Source organism: Drosophila montana, unplaced genomic scaffold (genome assembly GCF_035044405.1).
Source record: "Drosophila montana isolate Dmon_TW-CO22-7 unplaced genomic scaffold, ASM3504440v1 contig_3286_1, whole genome shotgun sequence".
NCBI classification, from domain to species: Eukaryota; Metazoa; Arthropoda; class Insecta; order Diptera; family Drosophilidae; genus Drosophila; species Drosophila montana.
Genome location: NW_026998170.1, coordinates 140,783 through 160,734, shown reverse-complemented (window position 1 = coordinate 160,734; position 19,952 = coordinate 140,783). Strand labels below are relative to the sequence as shown.

At 38.6% G+C, this 19,952-nt stretch overlaps 2 protein-coding genes and 2 long non-coding RNA genes across 8 annotated transcripts in view; 3 read left to right on the top strand and 1 right to left on the bottom strand.

Moving 5' to 3' along the window:
* LOC135434285 (uncharacterized) overlaps nt 1-6,783 on the top strand; it is a 120,679-nt gene extending 113,896 nt beyond the window's left edge. For all 4 annotated transcript variants that reach the window (XR_010437209.1, XR_010437210.1, XR_010437208.1 and 1 more), the window contains one exon: nt 6,368-6,783. This is a non-coding gene — a long non-coding RNA (uncharacterized LOC135434285). The remainder of the gene's footprint in view (nt 1-6,367) is intronic.
* The window catches only part of LOC135434286 (uncharacterized), a 104,015-nt gene continuing 86,904 nt past the window's right edge, over nt 2,842-19,952 (bottom strand). The window contains exons 3-4 of one of the 2 annotated variants that reach the window (XR_010437213.1): nt 10,039-10,478; nt 2,842-4,096 (exon numbers count right to left, since the gene is read on the bottom strand). This is a non-coding gene — a long non-coding RNA (uncharacterized LOC135434286). Of the gene's footprint in view, nt 4,097-9,238; nt 10,479-19,952 lie in introns of those variants that run through there. The other variant, XR_010437212.1, reaches the window with a different exon arrangement.
* On the top strand, nt 17,332-18,346 carry LOC135434325 (uncharacterized). Its single transcript, XM_064690872.1, has one exon. It carries the CDS (start codon nt 17,380-17,382, stop codon nt 18,211-18,213), a length of 834 nt encoding a protein of 277 aa, XP_064546942.1. The 5' UTR covers nt 17,332-17,379; the 3' UTR covers nt 18,214-18,346.
* Nucleotides 18,814-19,948, top strand: LOC135434342 (uncharacterized). The gene has a single exon (XM_064690897.1). It carries the CDS (start codon nt 18,915-18,917, stop codon nt 19,818-19,820), a length of 906 nt encoding a protein of 301 aa, XP_064546967.1. The 5' UTR covers nt 18,814-18,914; the 3' UTR covers nt 19,821-19,948.

The following is a 19,952-nucleotide window of genomic DNA, read 5'->3' as shown; positions in this document are numbered from 1 at the left end:
ACCTACATAAGGGATATTTATCAATTATTTTTTAGGAAGAGTAAGATTATATGAGTATTATGGATGCTCAAAAACATGCAAGATCTCTGAAAGAATATGTACTCCAAAAGTTTTGGACACACATTTTTTTTAGGTTCTTTAAAGGCGCAAAGCTTTTAATAATATAGGCGGCTTTATTTTTTATATAGTGCATACAGATTGAACAGAATGTCAAGTTATTTCATCTTAATTTTTAATGCAAAAATCTATAATGATTGGGCAAGTAGTTGGGGTTAAGATATTTTAAATCCCATATCTATGAGTTATTTTGGCACACAGTTTTGGCAGGCAGTTTATTCAGGTTATCAAAGCAAATTGCGCCGCCAACAGCAGGCAACTCAGGAAATTTTAACGTAAGACCCAAACTACCCAACAAAAAATAAGAAAAAAAAAGAAAGAGGTGAAAAAAAATGAATGTACCACTTAACCTATCCGTACACCCACATAATGATGATGCGCAGGTGTCGTGTGCACCTTTTTCCAACTCCTTTCTGCAGGCAATTTCAAATCTGTTGGCAACGCGAATGCGACGGAAGCGCTGTATTAGTTCGGCTTCTGTATGCGTTTGGGTGTGTTTGTGTGTGTGTGTGTGTGTGTGTGTGAGGAGATTGCCCATAAAAATTCCATAAAGATAGCGATTTATGTGTGTAAGCAGCGAAAGGGTTGCCAGCTCGATTGGTTATGTGTCGTCGCAAGTCGATGCGTAAATTGCCTCGCACTGGCATTGATGCGGCTGCCTACCCGTAATGGCATTTCTTCATCCATTTCATCATCAGGCATCATCAGCATTTGTTGCTGACACTTTTGCTACTTAGGGGATTGTGCGATTTTTTTTTCTACACATTTTTTTATCAGCTGTGCAGTCTTTTGTGTGGCATGGAAATGATTTGCAGGTGGTTATTAATCAAATTAATGTGCTTATTGATAACGCTGATAATGCCCCATAATGTGGCATTGTTGGTAGCTCTGCCTGACGAAGATGTTGCAGCCTGGCTTGAACCACTTAAAGAGCGGCAGCTCGATCCGGGATGCGACAAGTGTTGATGCCCAGCTAACACTAAGTTTAAGACAGGTTACACGCACGCTTTACAAGGTTTAAAAACGTATTATCTTATCCCCATCGTAGCCAATGGGGTCCGAAAATCCGGCAACACGCGACAGCACTTAATTGAAATCAAACACCAAAAACATGCAAGCAAATTAACATAGAAACAAAGCGCCACACAGTGGTAAAAACACAACCATATATTGTTAAAAATGTAACATAGAAACGGCTTTGAGGATTTTTTTAAGATTTATTTTCAACTGAAGAAAGAGGAGTCAGCCGTTGAACCTCACTTTGCCCACAATCGAGATTTAGATTAATTTCAAATAAAAGAAACCGCGAAAAAAATGAATACTGGAAAAATTTATAGATCTCTCGTGTTCCTTTTGAAACCCTTTTAAATTAAGAACTAACGAATATTATTTTTATTTTAAGTAATACCAAACTTCACTCCGAAAAACATTAATTCATTTTATTTTCATTCTTGTGTTTGATACAATATGTATATGTAAATAATTTACAAATCTGTCTTATAGTTAAAAAAATAACCAAGGAAGTTTATTTTTTATCTTATCACATCTATATTTTGGAAGATTAGTATTAATTATAAATAAATTCGTTACGTATTTTTTTTTTTCGTAGTCAATAATTTGCTTGGGTTTTTAAACACCTAAATCGTTTTTATGCCATTGCATAAGAGCTTATTTGGAAAAGCCATAACATCATAGTAAATAAAGACATGAAAATGTCTGGACGTTGTGGAAAACCACTTAAATCACATCAGCGACAGACGCTGATAAAATAAATATCTCAACTTTGTCCGAGTCCGAAACAAATCAACCGCTGACCCCTTTCGATAAGGCCCCTAAAACTGTGCCCCAACTGAAATAGTCACTGGGCTGCTCCTCCTACCCGCTTCGCCTGTCTGTCTGTCTGTCGGTCTGTCTGTCTGTCTGTCAGCTGAAGGCAACTGATTTATTTAGAGACACAGACACTAATTATACGACACAACAACAACAAATGCGTTGACAGCCACGCCGCATCTTTAATTTCTTTTGCCGCTGATATTGTTGTTATTTGTTGTTATTGTTGTTGTTGTTGGTGGTGCTTTGAGCCATGCTTCAGTGAGCCGCAGTCCGGGCTGAGCACGCGATATGCATTCCACCGTTGGACAGCTGACCAACAAGTGCAACCAAATGCCTTTTGGACAGCTCCAGCAGAGATGACAGCCAGGCGGGTGCAGCTTGACAACTGAGTCAAGCGATTAAGTTGTGCATAGGAGGGGCGAGAGCAGCGCATGACAAACTGAGTCAGTGCGAAGAGTTTGCTGAAAGGGCAAGTCAAAAGCAAAGAAGCTTGATTAAAATATGTAGTTAAAATACCAACGAAATCATTAACTAGCATACAGAAACGCAAACCCAAAAATATAGTACATATTATTTGCTTGTTTTTTTTTTATTTAACAAATTTTGTTTGTTGCAACCCAAAAATTAAATTTTTAAGTTAAAATTTTACTTTCTACGGTTTTGGTGAATGAAATTAACTTGATAAAAAATTAAAAAATATATATGCCCTGATATTAATACAGTAACTAAAGCTTGGAAAGTTATGCACAAAAATAAGACATAACTTTTGATGAATAGTATGCATATATAGTGTATATATCTAGTCATAATACCAAAGTAAATTAAAACTTATTTTATTATTTATTTTAATATAATATTTGACATGAAAGTCTTTAAATATCTAAGAAACATAAATAGTTTTATAAATGCTGCAAACCGATTTAGAACCAAAACCATTTAAACACCAGGCTGCCAATTTCTCTTTACTATAAACCACAAAATAAAGTGAATTGTTTAGATGAAGAAAAGCTAAGCCAAAGCTTTGAATACTTGCAAATATTTTAAAATTCATTGCAAAATTATACAATTATTTAAGATATTTATATAAGACATATTATTTGGGAATTTATTATTTTAATGTAATTGAGTTAATTGTTGCAGTGAAAAATTGTCAAGAATGGGGAGAACCAAAGATTTTTCAAGCTAATGTGTAAAGACTTTTGAATAACAGGCTCACAAGCCGAGCCTTAAGGCTAAGCATTGGAATTCCGAATGTGTCAATCCACCGAACAGCTTTGTTAGGTTTACAACCTTGATAATTATATAGAAAAAGTATTTAGTTTAGTATTATAGTATTTCCTTAGGAGCTGTCCTAAATTAAGATTCTTCCTTCGATTTATTAAATCCCAACGCTCATCGCATGCATTTCCGTTCTGGGCCGCATTGCGGCACGTAATGCTGCCCAAAATCAGAACTCGGTCCGTCATCAACAACGCAGTTCAATAACTCAAAATGCAAACAACTTAATTAGCAACAACAACCGACTGCCCGAGGGTGAGGGGTAATTAATTTCAAGCGCATGCCAATCCTGTTGCTGTCCACCCGCTGATTATTATGTGTTGGATGTGTTTTGCCTGGCAGCTTGAAGCCGCAGTCCAAGTGGCACAGTCGCTGCCGCTGCCTCTGCCGCTGCCACTGCCAGCTCAGGCTGGTAGCTGATTTTTGGGCTCGCCTACACGGCGCGTCTTCGACGTTGACTTGGAACTGGACGTCGTCGTCGTCGTCGTCGGCGGCGGCGGCGGTGCGTGCATTTTTTGCCTAATTAATGGCGGCAATTTGTAAACGTCGCGAAATGCGCGAAAATATATTTGCCAAAATGAAGCGAGCCCCGTCGCGACGTACCCTGCAGTATTCGTAATAAGAAACTGCAGTCGCAGTCGCAGTCGCCATCGCAGTCGCCATCGCCGTCGTAGTCGCAGTCACTTTTAAAGGCGTTGATTGATCAGCAACCAACAAGCCAACGCCGCCTGCGACGCATGCTGATGAACGATCCATCGATCCGGCGGTACGGCGATCCACGCGGCATCGATTGCCACGTCGCACTCCAAAAAAACAAAAGTATTCAGCGGTCATGCGTTGAAAGCGTTTGCACGACTTGCGAGATGCTCTGTAAAAGGTAAACAGAGATTGAAGATTATAAATCATAGCTAAGTAATTTATTTATAACATTTAATTCTTAACCTCGCAATGCAAGATATTTGAGTATAGGAAAACTCCCTTGGGCAGACACCGAACGTCGGTCAACTTTTGTCCAATCAAGAGAAGTGTCCGCCTAATGAGGGTGGCCTGATTTTGTTGTTTGAGAGAAAATGTTCGCCTAGTGAAAATATTAATTAACAGAATTTTCATACTTTAAGATTCTAGCATATGCACATTTTTAGATTTAGTTATTTTTTCTTCTCAGGAACAGAAAAGAATTGAGTAATTTTAAGCTCTTAGCTGATTCTTTAAAACGCAATTAAAATTCTTACTAATGTTTTTCATAGCTGGTATATTAAAGATTGTGCAATACAAATTCTATATACCCGTTGGAGTAGCCCCTTTTGCTAGAGAGTTGAAAAGCGAAAGCTTCAACAGAAACTGTGAAGATATTTTGCGTTATTCGCTTGGCATACATAAACAGCACGCGAGCGCCATAATCATAATCCATAATGTCATAAGTGTCGATCGTACGGCGATCGGGCGAATGTTCGAATGGGCGATTGAGGATCTCGCCTAATAATGTTGTCGCCGATCAACGATCAGCGATCAGTGATCAGTTCAACGGCTTGTGACTCTGTGACACATCAAATGCTGCTTGATTTACGAGCATTTGGGAACAATAACAATGCGCCAGAAGAGCTTCCAGCTGAACACTTGGGGGTTGCGGTTGGTATCGGTATTTGGGTTGGAGACGGGAGTCGCGACTTGGGGCTTGGGGCCTGAGCATACAGCAGTATAAGGGGTATTGCGCTTGATGTCGACCGACACTGGCGACGCGTCTTGAATTTATGGCGCACCATAATTGTCATAATTTCTGTATGGCCAACAAGTAGCTGACCGGCGATCAGCTCCAGCTGTGCTACCGTTTAATTTGATAAGGTCCTGGGCTCTGCGCCACATGTGGTGGCATCAGCGACAGCGGCAGCAGCGGCAGCTGTTGTTGCACATTCAAGCGGTCTTCATTTCGCATGGAATCTGCGCAACAAGATCGCAATTAATTCACGCGGATAAATCTTCAAGTGCTAACTACATGACAACAACAAAGTAGTTACACATTTCTTTTTCCCTTTGCTCCATGGTTACCCACACAAAATCACGACGATCCTCTCTCGCTCTGATTGCATTCTGCGGCTAAGGAACCGTAGTCTGTGGCAACAGCAGCTTGATCTTGCCGTGCCTCGACTGGGTCGCCTTCGTTTAATTTCAATTTGTTGCCGCTCTAAATTTATGACGGTTATTAGCAAAAGACGTGCGGCCAACACATTCCTCATGATTGCGAGCTCAGCCGCGTCTTAGGGTTCTGGATTTCCTGTCGGAAACCCCATGGCTAACCATGTTCCCCAACCGCATCTGCGGCTACCGTACGCCATTTTCTTGCTCGCCTGCGCAACTTGCTCCATGCGGTGGCAATGTTTACTTGCCTCAGACAAATTTCATTGTAACTTGAGTAACTTGGTAGTGACTGAGTCCAGTTTGGGACCGGGCCTTGGATATGGGCTTGGGTCTGGCTTTTTGGGTCTGGCTTTGGGTCTGGTGTAGCATGTAGTCGCCTTTGTTGCCGCTGCTGCCGTTTGCCTAGGTAATTGCGTTTATAGTTAGTCATGTTGCCTGCCTGTCCGCCTGCCTGCCTTTTAGGCTTCTGTTACACATTCTCTCAATACATTTTCTTTTTTTTTAACATTTTTGGTGAATATAACCCAACTTGAGTATTTTTGTGAGCTGTATTTATTTACTGCTGGCGCTTGTTCGATCTTATCAAGATTTTGCTGATTGATAGCAGCCCAAACAGCATTGGGCTTAGGCATACATATCTTTGGCACTACGGACTGCAGAGTGTTGAATTTATTAGTTTAATATATATATATATATATCTATATATAAAACTGTTTATACTGTCTGACTGACGGACTGACTGATTGGTGAATAACGCACAGCCCATAACGTAAGAGCTAGGAAGCTGAAATTTTTACTGTAGTTACCTTATGTGATGAAGGTGCACGTTAAGGCGGGGTTTCGGGAAAAACTTATTTTCAAAGCTCTGCATAAGAACTTAAATATGAGTTTAAAAATGTATTTCAGTATTTTAAACTCCTTACCTTTTCTGGAAAGGACTTCATTTACTATCAAAAACATGTTATATTTCCAATATCTCGGCTAAAAATTGTCCTTTTTTCAGATCTCGAGAAATTGCCACCTGGGCTCGCAGGTGTAATGGCGACCATAGAGAGCCAAGTCGGATCATTCACCAACCGATACAATGAACGCTTGCAACGACACTGTAACCGGCTTGCAAAAAGACTTGTTGAAAGGCGTTTTATCAAGAGAAAATCGTTTATGGACCTCATCCAACCACGACAGAGGGGATGCCCCAGAGCCTGCCGACAACATTCGTGACGATGGATGGTTACAAATGTCGCTTTTGAAACTGTTGTCGACTAGTAAGCCTGAAGACCCTACCAAACAACACTTGAGAAGATTGCGAAACAACACTTAAGCTATCTGTATTGTCATGAAAATGTATGCTTTTTTTTAATATAATATAAACAAATTAACTAAAAAAAAAGAAAAAAATAAATAAAAAAAGAAACATTAGTTAATTCTTGCCAAATGTCTGAGCTATGGCCGAAAAGAAAATCAAAACCGGTTTCTAGATGACCCATTATATCCTTGGTTTCAACATACCATTGATAGAGTCCTGGTGAACCTACAGTTCCAAATCCGTGCAAAATTCGCTCGGAAAGGATTCAAAAATATGTATGTATGCTGTTTTATTCAGCCGTCCCTTCTCCCTCTATGGTTCCTAGATTCCCGATATATCCTTGGCTTAACCATACCATTGATATAGTCCTGGTGAACCTAAATCTCGAAATTCGTGCAAATTTTGGCGGTAAATGGTCCAGAAATATGAAAATGCATGCGTTTCTTTCAGCCGTACCCTTCTCCCTCTATGGTTCCTAGATGACCGATATATCTATGGTTTTACCATACCATAGATAAAGTCCTAATGATCCTAAAGTTCCAAATCCCAACGAAATTCTCTTTAAAACTTTATCCACAGTTAAATTAAGGTTTAAAAATATTAACGGTCGCAAAATCCCCATTGCCCCATACCCCCATACCAGGCGAACAGAAATGCCCAGCAGGTAGATGAACTAATATTTTATGAATGAACAATTTCATTGCATACCCAAACGGGGCGCGCGGAGGGGCAGCTGGGTCTAGATTTCAACGGAAATTCGGCTGAAGTACCAGGCGAACAGAAACGGGCAGTAGGTAGATGAACTAAAATTTTATGAATGAACAATTTCATTGCATACCCAAACGGGGCGCGCGGAGGGGCAGCTGGGTCTAGATTTCAACGAAAATTCGGCTGAAGTACCAGGCGAACAGAAATGGCCAGCAGGTAGATGAACTAAAATTTTTATATATGAAAAATTTCATTGCATACCCACAAAATGCAAAAAAACATACATATTTGTGGACCGTTTCCGTGCGCATTTTGCAGGGATACGGTCCTCTAGGTTCACCAGGACTATATCAATGGTATGGTATGACCAAGGACATGTGGGTCCACTAGGTACCGTCGATGGGAGTGGCAGGGGGGAGGGGGGGGGGGGTAGTTATGGTGGGCGAAGGCTGAAAGAAAAAGCATTCATATTTTTTGACTTTTTCGGTCATGTAGGTTCGTTAGGACGTTATCTTTGGTAGAGTAAGACCAAGGATAAATGGGTCATCTAGGAACCAGGTGGTCTGCTTGTAATATATATATAAAAAAGCTTAGCTTAAAAGCAGTCTTAAATATTTTTTTTTAGTTAATTTGTTTATTTTGTATCAAAAATAACATACAGTGTTATGACAATACAAAAAGCTCAAGTGTTATTTCGCAAAAGTAAAGTCAACCTTTTATGATGATTTTTTTAAATATCTCGGCCAAATATTGTCAGATTTTGGAATTTTATACCATTTTGGACTCGTTAGGATCAGTTTTATCGATTGGCATAAAAAATATGAAAATCTAAATTTTTACCCAAATCGGCCAAAAAGCAAGGGGGTGATGTAACCCCTAAATCGGGTCGGTTCGAAAATCAGAACATTTTTGATGCTTTTTTTTGAATATCTCGGGTAAATATCGGCTGATTTTGAAATGATATACCTTTTTGAATTCGTACGGATCCCTACTATCAATTGGCATTCAAGCAAATTTAAAATCGATGGGTTAAAAAATGTTGTTGACTAAAAACCGATTCATTTGTAAAGTCAACCTTGTTTGATGATTTTTTGGAATATCTCGGCCAAATATTGTTTAATTTTGAAATTATATACCATTTTGGACTCGTAAGGATCAGTACCATCAATGGTCATTAAAAATTTTAAAATCTAAATTTTGACCCAAATCGGGGTAAAAGCAAGGGGTTACATCACGTTTTTTCTAAAAATCGGGGTCGGTTCGAAAATAAAAACTTTTTTGGTGTTTTTTTTTAATATCTCGGGTAAATATCGGCTGATTTTGAAATGTTATACCTTTTTGTATTCGTACGGATCCTTACTATCAATTGGCATTCAAACAAATTAAAAATCGATGGGTTAAAAATAGTGGTTGATTTGGGAATTTTATACCACTTTGGACTCGTAGGGATCAAGTATTGTTTCGCCAATGCTGTAAATTAGGCTAAATGCATTTCAGAAATAATAAAAGTATTTTTTATATAATAATGTTATATGAAAAACTTAAAAGCCTACGTTTTTGCATTTGAATAATTTAAGGATCTGTTTGTTTGCCTATTTTACTTCTACAATATGCTAGTTAAAATATAAATATGAAGATTTTTGTATTAATAATATTAACAGCTACCTTTGTAGCCATTTTGAGTATTATATTCTATAAAACTGCATTATATCATTTATTTTTAGAAAGGCGTGATGCTGATTATATAAAAATTAATAGCTTTAGCTGAACAAGTTTATATGCCAAATTCCAGTTGATGAAGGCAACTCCAAAAAATTCCTAAAAATATTCCGAAATATTAATGAGCTGACTCAGGTCCATAAAATTTTTCATTATTTATGCATTGCGCTGTCAGAGCCTCAATCGATGACAATAACTACTATTCAAATAGTGTGTAATAAATTATTTAATTAGTGCTAATTAACATTCCCGTGCGGCTGGGCATTTGTGTGGGCCAGCACTCGCAGTTCTACCTGGTATCGATACCAGTTTACCGCGTGCTACGTGGCCGCACACCGACTGAACGGATAAGATCTGCAACACGGCCGAGCCATCAGGCATGAGACAATCCATAAATATATAAAATACGGGGGGACTATAAACTCGAAGATGTCGGCGGCGTATTCCAAAAGTGTGCGACACTATGTGACAAATTTTTGGTCGTTCTCATTCGGAGTCCCATTCCCAATGCCGTTGCCCCATATGAGCCTTGAGCTTGCTGCGTGCTGCGTGCTGCAGGGTGCTGCATGGTGGCAATAGCAGTGGCGATCGAGTGGCAGACAAATGCGCTGCTTACCTGCAGCCACACGCACAGCGTTTCAGCTCCAAGGAGACGGAGACGGAGATGGAGACGGAGACGAAGACTGACATCAGCTGGGGCCAGAATCCAGAATCCATTAAGTTGTTAATCATATGCGCAGTCGCAGTCGCGGGTCCAAATTTGCTTTAGTCGCATCCTTTGCGTATCCTTTTCATAGCCAGCAACGTGGCACAATTAATATGCGTCCAGCGATCGTAATCAATTCTGGCTACATAGTCGTCGCCCAACCACCCGCCCTACCGAGCGCTGGTAACATGAACACGTGCGGGTCATTAGTCGCAGTCACGCATTTTGAGCTCACCTTCAACTGCAACTCCAACTCCGACTACAGCTATAGAAAAAAACACCATCTCCCAGCTCGCTGCCATGTCCGCTCGCTTTAATAGGAAATGATTTTGTACGCTTCGTTCACCTGGTTCTCCAGCTCCGTCTCGGTCTGGACATGGGTCCGGCTCTGGCTCTGGCTCTGGGCTTACCTTTTTGGCGCTTATGAGCTGCGAAATTTTTATGAGTAGCTGGAACTCAGCTCCGGCCGGCGGTTGGTTGTTTTGTTTGGTTTGGTTTAATAGGTTCTAATGAACCATGGCAACCGGGCAGCGGACAGCGGCCAGCGCCGACTATACTCCATGAATTGGCTTTCAGTGGGCGCTGACTCACTCATTTGTGGCTCTGACTGAAGATCGGAAATCGGCTGGACATGGGTCCAGCAATGCCTTCATATGTATTTCCATTATTATTAAGCTGGAAAGAAATTCAAAATATATTAAAAGTATACAAATTATAAAAAGTTGTTCAAAGGTCATATTTTTTATAATATATATATTAAGGTCATATTTTTTATAATATATATATTTTAACGCTGTTCTTGACAAAAAATTCAAATTTAATTAATTTAATTTATGTTAATTTTAAAATGTATTTATTAACAATCAAGTACTCTTTTAGGTTTAAAATATTTACAAGCAAAACAATAAAAATAAATTTAAAATGATTTAATGTTATATATTATTTATTATTATATAAATAGTACACATTAGTTTCTTTAACCCGAATCAAAAAATCAACAAATTATTGAAACACTTAATGAGGCTGCAATTTAAGCAATTTATGTAGTCACGTGTGAGGGACGCACTAAAAGCAAACAATTTGCACCCACCCTCAGAACGCAGACTAACATATATGTATATATATATATGTATTTATGTATATTCACAATATCGCTCCAGCCCAGACATGTGCCCAGTAAAAGGATGTTGACTTCGCCGACTTTCTTGCGCATTTTTATTATGGCAATATGCCAACGAAAACAACAGAAGTTATAGTTATATGCAGAAGAGTGCTCAACCAGGAGATACCCTATAAAACCGATAGTAAAATAAAATAATTGAAGCATACATAATTATATTCAAATAAACGAATTTTCATTAAATCAGTGCCAATAACGAGTAGACACACTTCTAAGATAGTTAGGGCAAGTGTATCAAATCGAACCTTACTCCAAAAACTAGCTCTAACTAACCTTTCTTAGATTCTTATAGGGTATAAGAACAACAGCAATAACAAGTTGCGCCGCATGCAGCAGCAGCAGTGGGAGGCTTTTAACCTTTCCGCCTCGATCCATAACCGATTTGTAGTTTGATTTTTTGGCATTAATGATAATTTGGGACACTAATGCACACATTAGACCGACGGCGCCGACGACGACGGCGACGACGACGTTCGTAACGACAGCCAAAAATTGTGTTGGTCTTGTGTGGCACGTGCGACTTTACCGCCTTCTTTGCCTGCCAGACTCGGTACAACAACAAAAACAACAGCAACAACAACAGCTCAGAGTTATGATGAATAAACAAGCAGCAAAAAATATGAAATAATAATAATAATTTTTTGACAACAATTTATGCGGCCATTAACAGCGGCAATACAACGTGTTTATTTGAACATTTCGAAAAAATATATAAAAAATAAGTACATATATATATATATAAATATATATATAAATATATATATAAATATATATGTACCTTAGCAAGTTAGAAAAAAATCATAAATAAAAAAATACAACGAAATAAATAAATATTAATTGCTTGAAAATCAATCAAAAATTCAAAGCATGTCAGCCGAGTTGCCAGTCGCAGTCGCAGTCACAGTTTCGAGTGCAAAAATCGCCATAACCGCTAATAAATTCAAACACCCACGAAATATTCAATCGCTGGGCATTGACAAAGTGTTTAAGCCGTGTTCGTCTAGGCCAAGTATTGTTATATCAAGTGTGGGTGTATTGGGAACTCAGTGGGTCAGAGTTTGTCTGGCAAAGGTAACAAAACCAAAAGTTGTCACATATTACAAGTAAAGTTCCATTATATACATAATAATAGGTTTATTAAAAATATAGTTCAGTATTGCTTACAGCTTCAATGTGCTTTCAAAGCTTATAAAATAATACTTTCGGCTTAACTGGGATCAATTCTGAAGAATAATTTTATAATTTGAATCTATATTGGGAAAAACAATAAAATAGATTTAAAATGCGTTATTTTAAGGATTTGATTTTTTAGAATCTCACGAGCTTATAGAAGTCAAGATTTTCAACAGACATCATTTAAAGTTGTACCAAAAATATAATTTATTTGGAATGAATAGCCAACTAATGCGGGTTTTGTCCGTTTCAGCCAAAGGAACTACGCCTTCGGACGATCAATTAATAATGACAAATGTTTTCCAGATGACATTGATATTGTCCTGGTGTACATGAAGGACCAGATGGACTATGCTAATGGATCACAAACATGAGTGCTTTTCCTTTCAGATGTTATGTGATAACCAATTATAGCCCTGGCCTAGACGATTTGAATTACGCGATTTTCTTTATATTAAAATATAATTTATTGAATAGCCATTTCATTTTTGAATGTAGATCGATGCAGATAATAACGCACCATGTCCTTTGAAAATCTGCAAGGATCTGACCGAGTCATCGATATTTTTCTAAAAAAGACATTAGGTCATAGTCAAAGGTCAAATCTTTGCCATTTGCACATAATTATCAGAGAGAATGAAGTTGCGCGGGCGCAAAACAGACAAAAACTAAACTGCGCACCGAAAATATATGTGTTCTAAGAGGAATTCTTGTTGGGAGCGATAAGCAATAAAAACTATGCAGATGGATTTCTTCTAAAATATTAAATTTGTTATGTTTTATTTAAAAATTTAACAAAAAACGGCGCACACAAAAATTACAGGCAAATGATCAGAAAAGGAATTCTTTCTTGGATAAACACGCAAGCCCTTGCTAAACGTGCACAGACAATCACTTGGCTGCAGAGATATGCCAAATAAAGAGAGAAGTACTCTAATTTTTATTATTACTCTAAAAAAGAATAGCTTGTATACGAATTGGTCTTGTGAGAGCTTGCTCGGCTATTTTCTGGTGCCCTTTTTTTCCTCCACTTTGATTCAGGTTTGGTTTGAATATGACAAAATAGTCCTAATCGGTACGAGATTCGTAAGAGTTTTCTAAAACATATATATTTATACTAGGGATCGCAATTTATTTACCTTCAATTATACTTTCAAAATGTTTCTATTCAGATTGTCTCTCTTGTGATTCAAATCAGGCATATATTTTTTATGTTGCTTATGGCATACGCTTGAACAGTTTAATATACCCATTTCACTTATTCATTAGGAACAGGGTATTTAAAAAACACCCACCCAGCACAGCGTTACTAATTACATTCGCGCCAATGTTAATTTGTTACAATTTCCGGAATTTCGCTAATTTATTTTTTTAACATTTATATTAGCGGCATAAATTCTATGCTCTTGTTGTTGTTGTTGTTGCATGTCATTCTTTAGGTTTGATCTGAACTTCCCTTTCAATTGTTGTATAAATTTGCATTTTTGGTGTGTAGGTTAAAGGGCTTTTAAATATATATGTTTGCGTTTACATACACATATATATAGCTCAGTTGGTATATTAATATGTGATTAGCTTAGTATATAAACTTTAGAATAAAGTTTCATTTAGTTTAACTATATATTAACAAATTTGATAAATGGTAATAAGAAAATAAAGTGATGAAAGTTAAAAATATTTTAAATATTAGTATATTATTTTTTATTATTAAATTGTTACCATTATGTATAAGTATTTTAATAAAAAACTAAGAATAAAATAAAACTGAATATGTAACAAAAGTAATATTTTTATTAAAATTAAATGTAATCTAAACTTTACTTTTAGTTGATTTTCTTTTTCGTAAAATTCTTTATTAAAATTAGAGCTGTCCGCTGCATAAATAATCTATTGCTAATTAATAATTATATATAATGCTGCTTATTCGATTATAATCAACACGCTTTGCTGTTCACTCATATTACGGAATTCGTCCGTTGTTTACCTGCGCATATTCGTGAGTGCGAACCAAGCTATTTACGAGTATTCGAATGTTTGCACAGCAGGCGTCGGATATGCCGGTGATTCACTAGAAAGCTCACCTGTGAATCGCAAGAGAACAGCTGCTGCAACAGTCACGTGCGTGGCTCATTAACAGCTGCCTCCTAAAAATGCAGCCAGATGAGGAAATTTGGTATTGCCACACGGGCAGATAAGGTGCCAGACGGGCGGCTGGGGGCAATGCACAAAGCACAGCGTAACTTCCGCTGTAACTTGCGGCAGGTGCAGGAGGGGCACATAATTACATGGCATTTCAAGCGCCAAGCTCCATTTGAGCTTCCCGTTGAGGGGTGCAGCAAATTGACTACCCCTGACCACCCGAAACTGCATTATTAATTGCAGCTTTGATTTATCTAAGAAACAGGGCAAAGTAACGACCCGCCAGCCCCCAACCCCGCTAAGGCCTACACGCACAACCCCAAGCTTGATTTGTGCCAACCCTTGGGGGGTTGGGCGTCGCATTTTCCATAACGTTAAACTCGCAAATGTTTAATTGTGGAAATGAGAAATATGCGGAAGCGTTGACAATTCCGCTCCAGCAACGCTGCAGCGTCGACTGCACTTGTCGCATCACTTGATGCCAGGCCCGTGCCCAGGCCCAAGCCCCAGCCCCAGCCCCCTGCCCCCTGCCCAGATCCGTGCCCATTCCCGTTAGCATTAACCCGCCAGCTGCATGTCAGTGGCATTGTGCCTGTCTAGCCATCAGCATCTGTAGCTGTCTGTTCCAGTCGCACTCGCTCTGCCACTCTTGCCCCCTTTGCTCCACACTCTGCTGCCTGCTCGCTAAATGACACAAAAATATGGGCTTAACCGGAAACGGATGTATTATCTGCGCTAACTGCGCTGCCGCTGCCGTTGTCGCTGCCGCTGCCTCAGTGACGTTCGTCGGCTCGGTCTCCAGCTCGAGCTCGAGTTCGGGTCGTGGAACTAATAGAATATTATAAATTGTACAGACAGCACATAGAGACTAGATATATATATGAACCTGTGCCCAAGCTCTCCACTGACCCACGCCTGAAGCGGACGTCTCTGCTCATCTGTGTCTACATCTGTTTATGTAAACGTGTGTGTGTGTATCTGTGTGTGTGTGTGTAACTGTGTGTGCCTCGTTCGTTACGCTTCTGTGAGCTTTTTGGACTGTGCATTTTGTGGCCCGAAGCGTTTCATGTTGTTGGCCCTCGCACGGCTAGCATGCAAAATCCAATGTGCCCCAATCTCAACTCACATTCTCCGCATTAGTTTGTTGCATGTGTGTCATGTGGCCGGACAGCAGCGGCAACTCTGTACCCCTTAACCCTAGTCCCCCCTCTTGCTGCCTGCTCCACTGCATTCGTTTGCATGTCGTGAAGTTGTCGAGCACTTGCCGGCGCGCTTTCACTTTTTCCAAGTTTTTTGTCAATTCAAGAATTCTTGCCGTACATTGACCTCAACTAGATTATAATTGTTGTCGTCTGATATAGTTGAATTAAGGGTTGCAGGAATGCTGATCTTAATAAAATACTTTTCACGTTTATGAAATCTGTAAGAAAAATTTAATTTCTAATCTATGTTGTTACTCAGCATTAGGTTTAAATCTCAGGTGGATATACTGATGTTTCAGACAAGGTCATAAGAGACTGTTAAATATAAAAATATTTAGCAATTATATAGTAATAAAGATTGACAAGAATAATAATATAAATAAAAATGTTGCCAATAATAACGTTATTAGAAATACAAATAATAATAATAAATAACTTAGATAACTTATAACAATTATACATATTTATTGGGCCAATTGTCTTCTATTTACCAATAAAGCATATTTAAGATTTTTAATGATTTTTTTAAATCAAGGAAATATATAACTGATTATCTTTGAATATCTTTAAAATGTTGTTTACCCATTAATATGTTTTAAGTAAAAGGACTCCATTTACTTCAGCACAAGATCAATGAAATATGTAAAGTTAACAATTTGATTGAAAAGTCTTAAGTCTAACAAAAGCTGATGTGCTTAGGGTGGCATTAGGTGCACTCCGTAAGTAAGTAGGGAAATATCATATCAACTGCAGCTGCTTTTTCCTGTGAGACGCTGTGAGCCCTTTGCCAACTGTCTGCTGGAAATGGAAAAGCATTTGCATGTGTTTAGCAGGATCAAGGATAAGCAGCAGCCAACTGATTGAGTCATTTTTTTAGACAATGCCGCGACCGCCGTCTGTGAAAGTGATCGTGATTCGTGATGGAGGCCGCAGATGCGGCGGTGCGCGCATCTCAAAGATACACTTCCTTCTTTCTTATATCCATTGCGCGGCATTCAAGCGATCAGCCAAATAACAACAAACATTGTCGAGCAGCGCCTGAAAATAGGGAGAGCCGCGCGTACGGCAGTCCTCGTTGTCCTTATTATCGCTGCATCCTTTGTGGCTGTTTTGTTAGCTTTGATCGTTGCTACTTATCATTTCCCTAACTGCCTCTGTTGTTGTTGTTGTTCAATGCTTCACTGCATTTTCCGCTGCCAACAGAGCGCCTTTTTCATGACACTCAATCGAGGCGAGGCACCACAATGAGTTACAACCGAAACATTTGGCCAAAAGATACATAAATAAAGATAGAACTATGTGATAGGGCTTTTTGAAATTAGACAGATGTTTGAATGGCTTATTGCGTATTCAGTGCATTTTATATAACATTCAAAAAGTATCCATTTATCTACAATATTTATCCAATACTAATAAATATAACTATTGCTTATTATAGTTTTTAAAAAAATTTATAAAAAAACCATTATTTTTGTAAAGTTGTTTCAGCTAATTATTAATTGTATTATTCAATACGATATCTCTTATTCGATTAGTCTAATGTGTTACAAAGTTAGTTTTATTAAAGTTTAAATAAAATATCACAAATATAATTGATAAATAAAAAATAAAAATAAATAATTGATAAATATATTCACTATGGCCAAAAAAAAAAAAAAATTGATAAAACGAATGTATATGCATCTTAAATGGTTGTCAAAATAAAAAATATCTAAAAAGTAAATCTTGTTCAACTCCCACACAAAGTCCCTATCCCCATTCCCCCATCAATATCTCTGGTCTAGATTTGTTGAGGCGCCGAGCAGAGCGTTAAGGCTGAGCGCCAAAACAGCTGAAGGCGAAGCTTATACTGTCAAAATTTCTAGTTAACCCAGTTGGAAAAATGTTCAGCTGGAATTCGAGACGCCATTGGGATTTATGGCCCTACGAGCTGCCGCTGCCTCTGCATCACTTTCCGGGCCAGCCAGAGCTGCCGCACGAGCCGCCATTAGAGCGGCAACAACGACCGCTAGTGCACTTCCTGCAGCCAAACGAGCCGCCGCCGCCTGCCGATAATGATGACATATATCATGTGTTCAACTTTATGAACCGCTGTTATTTGTTGGCCGGCATCTTTATAATAATCACGGTGTTCCAATGGCTGATGTTTGCCCTCCTGATGAAGGAGCAGGGTATATTCGTGCTGCCTGGATTTATCTGTCTGATATTGGCATTCACAGCGCTAATGTTGCTTACCTTCTGCATGCAGCTGCGCTCCAATTTCTGGTTCGGCTGCATCTTTGCCTGGCTTTTTGTGGAGACCGTCGCGATGAGTGTGGTCCTGCTGCTGCCAGTGCGATCGGATCAAAACATCTCGGTGGCGCTCGTTGCGGCCCTAATAGTTCTCACTGTATGCTATTTTCAGGGAGCATGGCTGCCCATGTTTATTTTGCCCGGCGTGATAGTATTGGTCGTAGTCCTCATCGTGTTTGCAGCTGCAGCCGGAGTGATGCTCATATTGTTTATAATCACGGATCATTCCATATACCGATTTGTCTATTTTTGCCTCATTCTGTTTGTAACGCTGCCCTTGTCCTTGTTTCATGCCCAAGTCATACATGGCCGTAGATATAAGCTACCCAAGGAGGCATTCTTGAGCTGTGCAGTTATCATTTACATGCATTTCACTCTATTCTTCATGGCGTTCTACTACCTCATCTGGGTGCACCAATGGTGAGCGTCAATCAAAAGTAAATTGTAAAGACATATGTGAGAATGTCAGATGTGTTTAATCGAATTGTGTAATTGTATATGTATATATGTTTAATGATTATCCTCATTTAATTTCGTAAGTAAATGTAATAAGTTTTCGTATAAAGTCCACTCACTGATCTGAGCCCATTTGACCGGCGATAACTGTAGTATTTCCAACGCCAATTTCCAATCCCGAATGGTTGCACATAGATATTCTCAATTAATAAAATATATTGATGCAATTTATTTAAACTAATAGAAATATTAAAAAATTTTCGAAATAGATTAATATATTTTTAATAAAGAAAATATTTTAAAAATTAAAATAAAACATAAAACTCAAAGAATTGATCAATGGAGATGAAAAAATTTTGTTTAATTTGTGCAAAAGCAAAAAAAAAAGACCTTAGCTCAATGAGCGATAAGAAAAAAAGCTATAATTTATCATGTAAATATTATATTATTATTAGTTAAAGAATGTTAACAGTGTTTGAGCAATGTTAGGATATGCACTTGAATTGACTTTCGAATAGATATGAAAGACCAACAAGTTTTCAGAAAGCAGCTTCGATTTTATTGTCAATAGCACAATAATTATAGCAATAATAATATAACGTTTAACGTGTGGAATCAAAAATTTTAAGGTTAAGTTAATAAGAAGAACAATAACAGAATAACGACAATATGCATCCGAGCTATCAGAGTGCACAGCAACAAGATGCAACAATGCAGCAACTGCGGGAACTGCAACGACAACAGCAACAGCAAGATCAACGTCGAATGCGGCAATATATGCAGCAACAACAACAACAACCACAAGAGCCACAAATTGTTTTCGCGCGTGGGGCCAGACCGCCTGGCGAACAGGACCAGAATCGAATTGTGGTAATCATCCCTGACGAAGTGTTCCAAGCATTTGTGCGCAAAGTTTACGTTATTGCCACTATGTTAATTCTGATCACGTGCGCCACCTGGCTGACCATTGCGTTTCTCAAATTCAACGTAGTCAATGAGACGAAGGTGCCTTTTTATGTGTGGTTCATATTGACGGTCGTTACGGTCATTATATTCAACTGGTGTCCGAGAGTGCGCTATATCTTTCCCCTAAACTGGATCATGGTTGTGTGCATCGCAATATTTTTAATTCTAGGCGGCAGCTGTTTTATGTACGCATTCGACCCACTTAATTTTCTTTGTGGAATAGCAATTGCACTGGCTGTGATCGTTGTATTGCACATCTGTGGCGCCCTGTGCCCACTGACAGTTCTGCCGGGCGGCCTACTAACTGGATGTCTATTGATCCTAATTATGATAGTGCTCCTCGTGTTTCTGTTTCTCATGTTTTTCCTTAGCGACCCGGTCTACGGCTTGGTTTTCTATAGCCTGCTATTTTGTCTGCTGGTCATAGTAATACCCTTTCATGCACAGTATATACACGGTCGCCTACAGATTGTGCCACTGTTTGATATGGCGTCATGCGTCCTCACCGTTTTCTTAGATTTTGTGATGGTCCTCCTGTGCATATCATATTTTTACTTCTACCACATATATTTAGGAACAGGTGACAAGCCCTTGCGATCAGACAGGTAAATTATATTTATCCAAATTTCTGCAAGCATTTTGGAGCTATTTCAACTAAAACACTCAAGACATCGAAAATTTCAGTCAGCATTTAGCATTTAGTTCATTTAGTCAAAATTTTGAGAAGTTAGATTATTCTTT

What these genes read in the sequence shown, in the direction of transcription:
- LOC135434325 (XM_064690872.1), top strand. Translation starts at nt 17,380, where the DNA reads ATGTTCAGCTGGAATTCGAGACGCCATTGGGATTTATGGCCCTACGAG.
- LOC135434342 (XM_064690897.1), top strand. Translation starts at nt 18,915, where the DNA reads ATGCATCCGAGCTATCAGAGTGCACAGCAACAAGATGCAACAATGCAG.